Source organism: Aquarana catesbeiana, linkage group LG11 (genome assembly GCF_042186555.1).
Source record: "Aquarana catesbeiana isolate 2022-GZ linkage group LG11, ASM4218655v1, whole genome shotgun sequence".
Taxonomy (NCBI): Eukaryota; Metazoa; Chordata; class Amphibia; order Anura; family Ranidae; genus Aquarana; species Aquarana catesbeiana.
The window spans coordinates 225,415,831-225,429,703 of NC_133334.1; the positions used below are offsets into that span (position 1 = coordinate 225,415,831).

The 13,873-nt window shown below is 44.7% G+C and overlaps 1 protein-coding gene across 1 annotated transcript in view; it reads left to right on the forward strand.

Moving 5' to 3' along the window:
• Positions 1–13,873, forward strand: part of LOC141112520 (C-signal-like) — a 33,549-nt gene that overhangs the window by 18,984 nt on the left and 692 nt on the right. The window contains exons 4-5 of the mRNA XM_073605426.1: positions 10,344–10,481; positions 12,509–12,619. Of these exons, the coding sequence (XP_073461527.1) occupies positions 10,344–10,481; positions 12,509–12,619 (249 nt within the window). The remainder of the gene's footprint in view (positions 1–10,343; positions 10,482–12,508; positions 12,620–13,873) is intronic.

Consider the following 13,873-nt stretch of genomic DNA (forward strand, 5'->3'; position numbering starts at 1 on the left):
GAAGACAAGCAGACTAAGGACACCATGTCTGATGAGACCATGATAAACATATTTGGTTTAGATGGTGTCAAAAGTGTGTGGCAGCAACCAGGTGAGGAGTACAAAGACAAGTGTGTCTTGCCTACAGTCAAACATGGTGGTGGGAGTGTCATGAATGCCAACATGTACTGTGACATACTAAAGCAGAGCACGATCCCCTCCCTTCGGAAACTGGGCCGCAGGGCAGTATTTCAACATAACGACCCCAAACACACCTCCAAGACGACCACTGCCTTGCTAAAGAAGCTGAGGGTAAAGGTGATGGTCTGGCCAAGCATGTCTCCAGACCTAAACCCTATTGAGCATCTGTGGGGCATCCTCAAACAAAAGGTGGAGGAGCACAAAATCTCTAACCTCCACCAGCTCTGTGATGTCGTCATGGAGGAGTGGAAGAGGACTCCAGTGGCAACCTGTGAAGCTCTGGTGAACCCCATGCCCAAGAGGATTAAGACAGTGCTGGAAAATAATGGTGGCCACACAAAATATTGACACTTTTGGGCCCAATTTGGACATTTTCACTTAGGGGTGTACTCACTTTTGTTGCCAGCGGTTTAGACATTAATGGCTGTGTGTTGAGTTATTTTGAGGGGACAGCAAATTTACACTATTATCCCCTTCCCGCCGACCGAACGCATATATGCGTACTTGGCTTTCCGGGGTTATACCGGGATGATGCCCGCAGCTGCAGGCATCATCCCGGTACCGTTGTTTTCAGCGGGCGATCGGCTACCCGAATATAACAACCGATGCGGCTAAAAGCCGCTCGGTTGTTATACCGGAGGAGCGGGAGGGGACATCCCCCCCCCTCCCGCCGCCTCCCGCCGCTGTTACCGGGCCTCCCGTGCGATCGGGAGGCCCGGTGTCCGTTCGGCTGCCTTCGGCGGCTGGGGGCGGACTGGAACGAAGCTGCGAGCGGCTTCGTTCCAGCCTTCTTCTTGTAAATGCGGAAGCGGCGTCATGACGTCACTTCCCGTTTACTCGGCTGCCAATGGCGCCGAATTTAAAAAAGTACACAGTATTCAGAATCGCCGTTTTCGGCAATCTGAATACTTTGAAGTGTAAAGGAGGGATGGGGGGTCTTTTAGACCCCCCATCCCTCTATAAAGAGTACCTATCACCACATATTACTGTCACAAGGGATGTTTACATTGCTTGTGACAGCAATAAAAGTAAAAAAAAAAAAAAAAATTTTAAACACAATTTATAAAGTACAAAAATAAATAAATTAAATTAAAAAAAAATTTTTTTAAAGTGCCCCTGTCCCCGCGAGCTCGCGCAGCGAAGAAAACGCATACGGAAGTCGCGCCCGCATATGTAAACGGTGTTCAAACCACACATGTGAGGTATCGCCGCGATTGTCAGAGCGAGAGCAATAATTCTAGCCCTAGACCTCCTCTGTAGCTCAAACCTGGTAACCGTAAAAAAATTTTAAATCGTCGCCTATGGAAATTCAAAGGTACCGTAGTTCGTCGCCATTCCACGAGTGCGTGCAATTATAAAGGGTGACATGTTTGGTATCTATTTACTCGGCGTAACATCATCTTTCACATTATACAAAAAAATTGGGGTAACTTTACTGTTTGGATTTTTTAAAATACATGAAAGTGTCACTTTTCCAAAAATTTGCGTTTAAAACACCGCTGCACAAATACCGTGTGATAAAAAATATTGCAACAATCGCCATTTTATTCTCTAGATTCTCTGCTAAAAAAATATATATAATGTTTGGGGGTTCTAAGTCATTTTCTAGCAAAAAATACGGATTTTAACTTGTAAACACCAAATTTCAAAAATAGGCTTAGTCATGAAAGGGATTATACAAGCTGTACACTCACTACTTTACATTGTAGCAAAGTGTAATTACTTCAGTGTTGTCTCATAAAAAGATATAATAAAATATTTACAAAAATGTGAGGGATGTATTCACTTTTGTGAGATACTGTAAATGTAGAAAATTGCAACTAAAATAACATTTTCAAGTGGAACTAAATGTAAATAATAAAAAAAAATGTGAACAGGAAGGCCTTGTAATGCAATAGAGACATGCAGTATTTTTTCTGCAATAAAATGCATTTACTTTCCTGTTCACAGTGCTATAAGGAATGTACATGGAGCTGCTCATGTGCAGCTCCTTTTACATTTTCAGCACAGTGCCACTGTGTCAGATGAATGAATGACACTCGTGCATGCACAGGAGTGTCATCCTCCTGCAGCAAACAATCAAGATGGCAGAAGACTGGCATGCAGAAGAAGCTGGGGAGAAGATACCGGCGCTAGTGAGGGAACTTGTGGGTGTCCAACTGTTGGCGAAAAGGTAAGTATTTTACACCTTTAGTTCCACTTTCTGGAATTGAATTCTAGCTTGTTGGAAGAACCAACTTCTCATATCTCTGGGTAACTTTGTTGGAAAAACCATACATAAACACCATATTTGATGGTTTGTCCCTAAAAAATGCTCTTATTTATTCTTTTAGGTGGACAGTTCTGGCCGGGAGATTTGTGAGCTCAGATTCCTCAACAGATTTCAAAAGCTGCTGGGCAGACTTGAGCCTTCCATACACGGCTTGAATTTTCGCTGTCACTTTTCAGATAGACAGTTGGGGAGATTCCTCAACAATAGCTGGCAGGGGAGATTCCTCCATCTGCGCTGTTTAGCGAAAATAGAAAAAATAGGATTTTTATAACAGCTTACCTGTAAAATCCTTTTGTTGGAGGAGTACATCACGGGACACAGAGCCATAGTAGTTACTATTTGGGTTATAGGCCACCTTTAGGTGATGGACACTGGCACACCCTAAGACCGGAAGTTCACACCCTATATAACCCCTCCCACTACTGGGAGTACCTCACTTTTTGTAGCAAAGCAATATACGTGTATTAAAAGAGGGGAGGGACCTCTGTGTCCCGTGATGTACTCCAAGAAAAGGATTTTACAGGAAAGCTGTTATAAAAATCCTATTTTCTTTATCGTACATCACGGGACACAGGGCCATAGTAGTTACTATGTGGGATGTCCCAGAGCAATGCCAACTGAGGGGAGGGAGACACAACCAAAGTAGGGCATCATGAGACCAGAGGACTTGTACTGCTGCCTGCAGCACATTGCGCCCAAAGGCGATATCCTCATGCCTTTTTACATCCACCTGATAGAATCTGGTAAATGTATGGACTGAAGACCATATTGCGGCCTTGCAGATTTGAGCCATGATGCACTGCCCACGAAGCATTAACAGCCCTGGTGGAGTGCGCTTTGATTTGAGAGGGTGGAATCTTCCTCTTCAAACCATAAGCTTAAACAATTACTTGCTGAATCCATTTAGAAATAGTAGATTTCAATGCTGCCTGTCCTCTTTTAGGACCTTCAGGCAACACAAACAAAACATCCGTTTTGAGCAGTCGCCTTCAAGTAGACTTTGACTGCTCTCACCACATCAAGAGAATGTAGTGACTTTTCTTCTGTAGAACAGGGTTCTGGAAAAAACAAAGGCAATATCCTGGTTTAGATGAAAACCTGACACTACCTTCGGTAGAAAGTTAGGATCAGGACGCAATACTACCCTATCTTGAATAAGTAAATATGGCTCTTTACAAGAAAGAGCAGCCAACTCTGATACCCTTCCTGCAGAAGATATGGCTACCAGAAAAACCAGTTTCCTTGTCAAAAGGACCAAGGGAATATGTCGTATCAGCTCAAAAGGCTGTTTCTGTAAAGCTGACAGAACTAAATTCAAGTCCCAAAGTTTCAGGGGTGACCTAACCAGTGGATTAAGCCGTGTTACCCCCTGTATAAAGCTACTGACCAAAGAATGCAAAGCAAGTGGTCGCTGAAATAATACTGATAAGGCCGAGACCTGGCCTTTGATAGTACTCAAGGCCAGCTTCATCTCTAACTCCATTTGCAGAGGATTCTACCTATGACATACGGTACTTCCTGGGGTGCCAAGCCTTGGATTCACACCAGGAAACATGTGCCCTCCAGACTCTATAATAAATGATTCTAGAGGCCGGCTTCAAGGTAGATACTACCAAACCTGACAGCCCACGCTTCATCAGAATGGGGGTCTCAATAGCCAAACCCTTAAATTTAGCGTTTGTAAGGTAGGATGGAATACCGGACCTTGCGAGAATAGGTCTGGACGTGGTGGTAGGGTCCATGAGTCCCCTACCGCCATCCTTATGATCTCTGCATACCAAGATCTTCTGGGCCACAAGAATCACCGACCTCCCTTCCTGCTTGATCCTGCAAAGAAGTCGTGGAAGCAGCAGAATAGGAGGGAATGCATAAATCAGTAAGAACTGATTCCACGGGACCACCAAGGCATCTGTTCCGCATGCTAGCGGATCCCTTGTTCTTGACACAAAGTTGACGATCTTCTTGCTGAACCTGGACGCAAACAGATCTACGTCTGGGATCCCCCATCTTCGGCATATTGCCAGAAAGATCTCGGGGTGAAGGGACCATTCTCCCGGCAACAACTGCTGGCGACTCAAATAGTCCGCCTGCCAATTTTCTATTCCTGGAATGAAGACTGCTGATAGGCAAGGTACATTGTTTTCTGCCCAAGTTAGGATATGATTCACCTCTCTATGGGCCGCACGACTTCTTGTGCCCCCTTGGTGATTGATATAAGCCACGGCTGTGGCATTGTTGGATTGGATCCTGACAGGACAATTCCGTAACCTGAACGTCCAGGCCCTCAGGGCAAAGCACGCTGCCCGAATCTCTAGAATGTTAATGGGCAAGGCCATTTCTGATTTGGACCATTTCCCTTGGACAGTCACCTCTTCCAGGACTGCTCACCAACCCGAAAGGCTGACATCTGTTGTTACCAACTTCCAGGTAACTGGTAGGAAGGATTTTCCCTTCTGCAGATTCTTGGTTATCAACCACCAACTGAGGCTCCGGCACACCTTCGGAGACAGACACATTGGGAAATCTAGAGCTTGGACCTTCTTGTTCCAAGCTAATAGGATACTGTTTTGCAGCAGCCTCGAATGAAACTGAGTATAAGGAACGGCCTCGAATGAAGCCACCATCTTTCCCAACAACCTTCAACCCGAATAGAAGGATTCTTTTTTGCTTTGACCACCTGAATCAGTTCCTTTATGGCGCTGATCTTTGCCTGGGGCAAGAATACCCTTTTCTGGACTGTATCTATGATCAGACCCAAGTATTCTAATCTCCTTGATGGTTTTAAGGAATATTTTTCTAGGTTGAGAATCCAACCAAGGTATTCCAGGTAGTTGACTGTAGTGACCATACTTTGGTCTAAGCGGACTACCCACTGGTCTATCAAGAGCAGATCGTCTAGGTAAGCTATAATCGTTATAACTTGGGCCCTTAATCTGGCTAGAGGAGGGGCCAGGACCTTTGTAAACACTTGAGGTTCAGTAGCTAGACCGAAAGGCAGAGCTACAAATTGCAAATGAAGATTTTCTACCTCGAAACGTAGATATTTCTGGTGAGCGGGGAAAATAGGCACATGGAGGTATGCATCCTTGATGTCGATTGATGCCAGAAGTTCTCCTCCTTGTAGGATGGAGACTACTGATCGTATTGACTCCATGCAAAAAGAGCGGATATTGAGGAACTGGTTTAGATCTTTGAGATCTAGAAGGGGTCTGACATCCCCATTTGGTTTTGGCACCGTGAAAAGGTTTGAATAAAACCCCAATCCCTGCTTTCCATGGGGGACCACCGAGATCACTTTTTGAGACAAAAGACGATCCAGTGCTTGAAAGAGAGACTTCTTTTTCTCTGGATCCTTGGGAACTTTTGATCTGAGAAAACGAGGAGACGGGGACTCTCGAAACTCTAGTATGTACCCTAGAGCTATTGAGGAAGTCACCCATCTGTCTCGACACTCTTCTTGCCAGACCCTTAAGAACTGCAGAAGTCTTCCCCCCACTCGAGCGAGCGGGGGCACCCCTTCATAAGGAGGCTTTAGTATTTTGTTTTGTAGGTTTCCTCCCCGAAGGACCTCTTTTGTCCCTGGGGTTGACCCTGAGGTCTACCTCTTGAACTTGACGGCGAAGGCCTTCGTGACTGCCTGGAGGCTGATGCCCCTGGCACTGGAGAAGGAGCTTATTTAAATACGTTTACGCCTTTTTCTAACTGGCAAAATGGTACTTTTTCCACTAGAATTTTTTTCAAAGTATTTATCCAAATCATCCCCAAACAGCCGTTCTCAGCGAGGCCTGAAGAATAGAATCTCTCATAGTGTCTATTGCAAAACATAAAGCCCCTGGTAGCTTGGCTAAATCCTGGACCTGCTGATCAGGGATAACCTTGAGCACCTGTTTAAACTGGTCTTTCAGGGATTGATATACACCAATTGCTGCCACTTCAGGTTGAGTCACTGAACCTGCCAGAGAAAATGCGTTTTTTAACAGGAATTCCAATTTCTTATCCGTTGGATCCCTAAGCAATTGAGTATTGTCTACCGGACAAGTCAAACTTTTATTCACAGAGGATATAGCAGCGTCAATTGCTGGTATCTCCCACCTTTTTAGTGAATTTTTCCTCCATAGGATAAAGTGTTGAAAACTTTTTAGGAGGAAAAAAATGCTTATCTGGGTGATCCCATTCAGAATACATAAGCTGTTCCAGCAATGAATGGACAGGAAAGGCATGCACAGCTTGAGGAACCCAAACAAGAAGTGGGCTGACTCAATAAAGGGTAGCATAAAAGTGGAGTGGGCAAATTCAGTAAGAGATTGCACCATCAATCTTTCAGATTGTGAAGCTGAAGGAGATCATTCCGCATCTGACCCCTCAGAAGAGGAGTCTTCAGCCTCTTCATGGTCCCCCTGAGGGAAATTCATCTTCTCCCGCCCCCAGTTCCTCTGTTTGAGGGTCCTGGGTAGTGGAAGAGGACCTGTCGCGTTTTGTCTCATTCTGGGAAGATGCGATTAAAGCTGGTAACCTTTCTTCCAATCCTATCATAGCTGAGGAAAAAAACCTCTTCAGTAATATAGACAGGAGCTGTAGTGTTGGAAACAGTTGCAACATTTGATGGCCCCGATGGCTCACTCTGACCAGCCATCCCAGATCTCTCAGGGGAGGATGCCATTGTAGAGATGAGACTAAGCTTCTAAGAGCTTTAGGGAGACCCTTTTGAGCCCTTTTTTTGGGGTGTTTCTACCTCTCCTTCTGACCATAGCTCGATGCACAAATGCAAAGGTACTACCAGAAGAAATTGCACCCACTGCTTGAGCAAATAGTCCAGCAACTGCCGCTGCTATTAATGCTCAGCCTGATGCTCAGTAAATGTGCCAAGGGAATCCCTGTGTCACCACTTACATGCCCCCTTCTGCTCTTGTGTCCCTCCGACAGCTGCAGTCAGCCAAATGGAGCTTTTTATAATGCACTCACGCGCAGGACGTTGCTGCACGCTAACACCGCACCAAGCCACGCCCCTCCGTCTTCCCACTGTGCCCCCCCTTCCTCTTTTCAAAAGAGCTTTTTCCCGCGCGAGCGCAGGCCTCCGATGGGATCGGCGTGTGTGTGTGTGCGCGCGTGTGTGTGTGCGGGGGGTGGTGGCAAGGAGGAGAGCAGATGAAAAACCGCCGTACAGAGGCAGTGGAAGAACGGAGCTGCATCCGCCGATCGTTCTGGGCTTCCCCCTACCTATCCGGGAGAGGGGGAGAGCTTCCGTCCAGGTGGGGGGTGTTTTTGGAAAAAAATCCCCCCCCCACCAACATCTTACCGGAGGCTTGGGACTGCTTAGCCGGAGGAAGCCTGCAGCTTCTGCTGACACAGAGCGATCTATGGAAAGCATGAACAAGGTAAGAAAATTTGAAATTCTTTAGGAATCTCCACTTGCCTTATCCCGCCGCAGGGATTCTGTGGTAAAATCAACAGACCCAATCTTCACCCCTCACAGTGGGCTCTGTTAAAAAACCTTCAGGAACTGGGGCCCCTTTTTATTGGGGGATCCACTCCCTCTGGACCCGTAAACAGTGGCGTAGCGTGGGTTGTCAGCGCCCGGGGCAAGGCAAGTAATTTGCGCCCCCTAACCTGCGGACTTTTAGCACTCCCCGAGTCCCTTCCCTTCCTACAATAGTACTGACCAGCCTGATTCCTACACTGACCACTACACTAACCTACACTAACCTACTAACCTGATTCCTACACTGACCTACCTGATTCCTGCACTGACCTACCTGACCACTACACTAACCTACCTGCTTCCTATACTGGCCACTACACTGACCTACCTGTCCACTATCCTGACCACTACACTACCCGATTTCTACACTGTCCACTACACTACACTGACCACTACACTGCACAGGCCACTAAACTGCACTGACCACTACACTACACTGTCCACTGCACTGACCACTACACTAACCTACCTACCTGATTTCTACACTGACCTACCTGACCACTGCACTGACCTACCTGATTTCTACACTGACCTACCTGATTCCTGCACTGACCTACCTGACCACTACACTAACCTACCTGCTTCCTATACTGGCCACTACACTGACCTACCTGTCCACTACACTGACCTACCTGTCCACTATCCTGACCACTACACTACCCGATTCCTACACTGTCCACTACACTAAACTGACCTACGCTGTCCACTACATTACACTGTCCACTACACTGACCATTACACTGACCACTACACTGCACTGACCACTGCAATGTCCACTTCACTACACTGACCACTGCACTGATCACTATACTGCACAGACCACTACACTACACTGACCACTACACTACACTGTCCACTGCACTGACCACTACACTACACTGTCCACTGCACTGACCACTACACTACACTGACCACTGCACTGACCATTACACTGACCACTACACTGCACTGACCACTGCACTGTCCACTTCACTACACTGACCACTGCACTGATCACTATACTGCACAGACCACTACACTACACTGACCACTACACTGACCACTGCACTGACCACTTCACTACACTGACCACTGCACTGACCACTACACTGACCACTACACTGACCACCGCACTGACCACTACACTACACTGACCATTACACTGTACACTACACTACACTGCACTGCACTGCCCTGACTACTACACTGTCCACTATATTAGCCATTATACTACACTTTCCACTACACTGACCATTATACTACACTTTCCACTACACTGCACTTATACTGACCTGACACCAGAATTTTTTAAAATTTATACTGAATCTAACTGCTTGTCTTATCTCTCTGACTGGCTGCTCCCTCTCTCCCCAGACCGTATCCACCCCCTCACCTGCAGCTTGTGGCTTCCATCAGTCCGGAGGAGAGGAGGGAGCCTGGAGGAGGTGAAGGCAGCAGCGGTGTTCACAATGGGGTGGACTCCAGTCAGGAGCAAAGGTGATCACGGATTGGCCGGCCCGGCCGCCATCACGGATTGGCTGGCCCCGCCGCTATCAGGGATTGGCCAGCCCCGCCGCTATCAGGGATTGGCCAGCCCCGCCGCCGCACATGACCTAATTCACTGCCTGGTGCGGGATTTCGCCCCCCTAAATGTTGCGCCTGGGGCCACGGCCCCTTCCGCACCCCCCACGCTACGCCACTGCCCGTAAAGCACCCCACCAGGAAACTTTATGGCTGAAAAAACCAAAGCACTGGATCCCGGGGTCCAGCTCTCTAAAAAGAGAAGCGTTTCGGGCTAAACCTCGTTTCTTCCGCCATGAGGCCCGGGTACCATTCAATTCAGCCTGAAAAGACACTTTGAATGGATCCGGCTGCATAGCTTGCCCCAGCAAAGGAATATTCCAGTGGAGCTCAGCCTAGCACATCTTTACTCGTGACCAAAACCTAAGACACTGGCGAAAAAACTGAGGTACTCCCAGTGATGGGAGGGGTTATATAGGGAGTGAACTTCCTGTCTAGGGTGTGCCAGTGTCCATCACCTAAAGGTGGCCCATAACCCACATAGCAACTACTATGGCTCTGTGTCCTGTGATGAACGGTAAAGAAATCTATGTGTGTATGGCTAGCCATAGTCTGCAAGACCCTCTGTGTGATGTTTGTTCCAATTGACACTAGTCATGTTTTTCGTTTTTGTATTTTGCATATCATCATGTGCATGGCCTTTTTGAATAAGCCCATAAATGACACTTGGGAGAGGGGTCACACGCAACAGAGCAATTGTAACTTATTTAAAAAACTTGACTGCCATATAACTTGGGTAAAGCATGTTATATTAATGACAAGGTTACAAAAATAATGATCACTTTATATAAAAGGGCCCTGATTTGATAGGTGTTATTAAAATGTATTTATTGTTCCTGTCCACTTGTGCAGGCATACCACCGACTGATGAAAAGAGCAGAAGGCACTGGGAAGTCAGCTATTGTCCACATCTCCGCATTGCTGGGATCTCTGGAAGATGTTCCTAGTCTATTCAGTCATTTTCCAGTTATTTCTTACCGCTGTAGCAAGGTAGGGTAGCGCACTCCTATAGAGTTCTGATGAAGTTTGGTTTATAGCAGTAAAATTTTTGTTTTTAATGGTTTGCAGAATTCAGTACAATAAGTAACGCTGATTGTTGTGAATTACTGCATTTTGTACAATCGTTTATCTTAATAAATACCACATTTATTATCATTTGGAATACATGATAAAAAATACAGTGGATATGAACAATCTACACACCCCTGTTATAATGTCAGGTTTCTGTGATGTAAAAAAATGAGACAAAGATAAATCATTTCAGAACTTTTTCCACCTTTTAATGTGACCTATAAACTGTACAACTCAATTGAAAAACAAACTGAAATCTTTTGGGGGGAGTAAAAAAAAACAAACTAAAATAATGTAGTCGCATAGGTGTGCATCGCCCTCTTATAACTGGGGATGTGTTCAGAATTAAGCAATCACATTTAAACTCATGTTAAATAGGAGTCAGTACACACCTGTCATCATTTAGACCCCCTTTCACACTGGGGCGGTTTTCAGGCGCTTTAGTGCTAAAAAATAGCCTCTGCAAAGCGCCTGAAAACAGCCTCCCTTTCATTCCAGTGTGTCTTTTCACAGCGCACTTGCGGGATGTTCCGAAAAGTCCTGCAAGCAGCATCTTTGGGGGGTTTGGAGCGCTGTATTTGTATTTTGCTGTATTTTTCCGAAACCCCCTGCCTATTGGAATGAATGGGCAGCGCTTTCAAAGCGCCCTAAAAACGCTACAAAACAAGAGTTTTTAACCTTTTTTGGGGTTAAAATCGCCCCGCGAGTGGCCGAAAAGCGTCGCTAAAGTGAGTAGCGCTTTAGCGCTAATGGCTGATTACTATAGGACGTTGCCTTAGTTTTCCTTTTTTATTTTTTGAATGTTTTTTCTTTTTTTTTGGTAATTTTTTTTTGGTTTTTCTTATTATTTATCAACTGTTTATTGAATGTATCACTTATTTACTGATTATTCAAATCTTTCATCACATTGATATCATAATTATTTTTATATCAATATTAGCGCTGCACTCACTTTGTTATTCATCTTATTGAAAGTTTTTCAGTATTGAACTTTAGGTGCTGGCTGCTTTATTTTTATATTTTATCTTAATATTCACTTCAGTTGTCGATTATTATCTAGCGCATCGTTAGCCTTGGGGCTTTTTTTCTTTTATTATTGTGTTTAATGCAATTATACACACACTTAAGATCTCTAAGACCAGCTGGGCCCAGTTAAAATTCCCATCCATTTTGCAGTGATCTGAGGTTGTCAGTAGCCAGGTACAGAAGGTGCTGCTAGAAAGAATCAGATAAAATCTAGACAAAATGTCAAAGCAACTAAGTTTTGAAAAATAAAGTGTAATGCAGACTAAAGCCTAGTACACGCGGGTCAAATGTGGGGCAATATCTGCCGGTTCAATAAAAACTGTCCGACATTCGGCCCATGAGTGTGGCAGCCGGTTCGGCCGGCTTTTGTCGGACATGCATGCTGGAAAACCAGATGCCGACCGGCTTCCAATCAGCCATTGGCTAAGAGTGTTGACCATAGTGTGCTGGCCGGGGGGGTTGTCCCCCTGTCAGAACACAATAGATCAGTGGGGAAGATCGCTGTACTAACATCGGATTGTTAATACAGTGGCTCTGACCGGAGTTGCTACTTTTTTCTTCATTCAACCAACTGGGTTGAACAACAAAAACAAACGAATGGTGTGTACTAGGCTTAAGGGCGGCCATGTATGGGTTAAAATTTGGCTGGTTCAGCAGGGTCCATGTATGGGCAGGCTGGTACAGAAATCGATCTACCAAGCAACTTCTGTAGAATCGGCTGTCAGGTTTTCTAGAACGATCAGTGTATTCTAAGGGTAAGAAAGTCTCCTTGCCGTCAGAACACAATAGCACAACGGGAATGATTCCTCCATCCACATTGAAAAATGATTAATGTATTGGTCGCTTAACTTGTTTGTTTGCTGGACTCCTACAAAAGACCTAACTCTTAATGTGCTTTGTTTTTCTGATCTATCGTGTAGGCAGCTCTAAACATGCTCTCAAGATGCCAGTCAGTGGGGTACAAACAAGATGGTATCCTCTCAATTGCTATACACCCAGGATGGGTGAAGACAGACATGGGAGGTGATCAGGTAGGTGATAAAGAAATCCTCTATGAAGAGATACAGGTAGGCTGTTAATGCCAACCTCCCCCTGCCAGGATGTTACTGACTTCAGTGCATTGAGTCACTGAACTGGAACATCGATGTATTCAGTGACGTCAGAAACTCAGAGTTGTATAGTTGTTCTAGATCTGCGTGACAGTCAGGCAAATGGCATGATCAGAAAGAGAGGTCAGCAATGGCAGTCTACATATTTCTTTTAGCACAGGCTTCTCATTTGTAATTGTGTTGATTAGTTCCAGTGAGATGAAAAATTTCCAGAAATTCTGAAGCCATGAGAAAAAAAAAATTGTCTTGTTTGAGAACTGCATTGAGCAGTACAGTGTTACTTGAATTGTATTCCAGGATTTGCTTGTCGTTAGCTGAGAGAGCTTGCAATAATTTAAGACTTTACATGAAGTACAGAAAGTGTCGGAAACCTTTCATTAGAGCCTGAGATTGCACCTGTGATCTGCTGATTGTGGGTGCAATGCTCTGCAGGCCTCTAATAACATTAAAAGATGTGCATTTATTTATTTATTTTTACAAAAGTTGAACTTATCCTTTAAGCACTTCATGCTAAATAGTTTAAATACCATGTTGTAAATATATTATTTATGATCGTAAAAGAATATATTTCACACTGCTTTTTATTTTTTATATTTTTTTAAATTTTTCTAAAAAAAATAAACGGGGAAAAAAAAAAATGTTTCCCTTCAATTTTTCTAGGCCTTCCCATCTCTAGTCTGATTACTGACCTCCTTGCACAATGACTTGAGATGAACGCTGATAGGACACATACTTGTCAAATACACGATTACATTTTTAGACATACAGGAGTTGATTTACTAATATTGGAGAGTGCAAAATCTGGTGCAGCTGTGCATAGCAGTCAATCGTCTTCTAACTTCAGCTTGTTCAATTAAGCCCCAGGTTCACACTTATGCAAATTCCATGCGGATCAGATGCAATCTGAAAAGCATAGATTTGCATGTCATCTTAAAAAAAACAATTTTTTCCAATGAAGGAGGTTCACATATATGCTGTGCAAATTTGATCCGGTTCGAAAAAGGGTCCTGTGCGAGTTTAGTGTGAATTTCAGATCCATAGACTTCTATGGGACCGGATTGAAATCACAGTCCAGTGTTCACGTCACTGCAAATGTATTTATTTTTTTGCCTAGTTTTATAGAAAATAAAATTGCAGATGTGACCACTCCTCTCACATATTCGCACTAAATTTGCT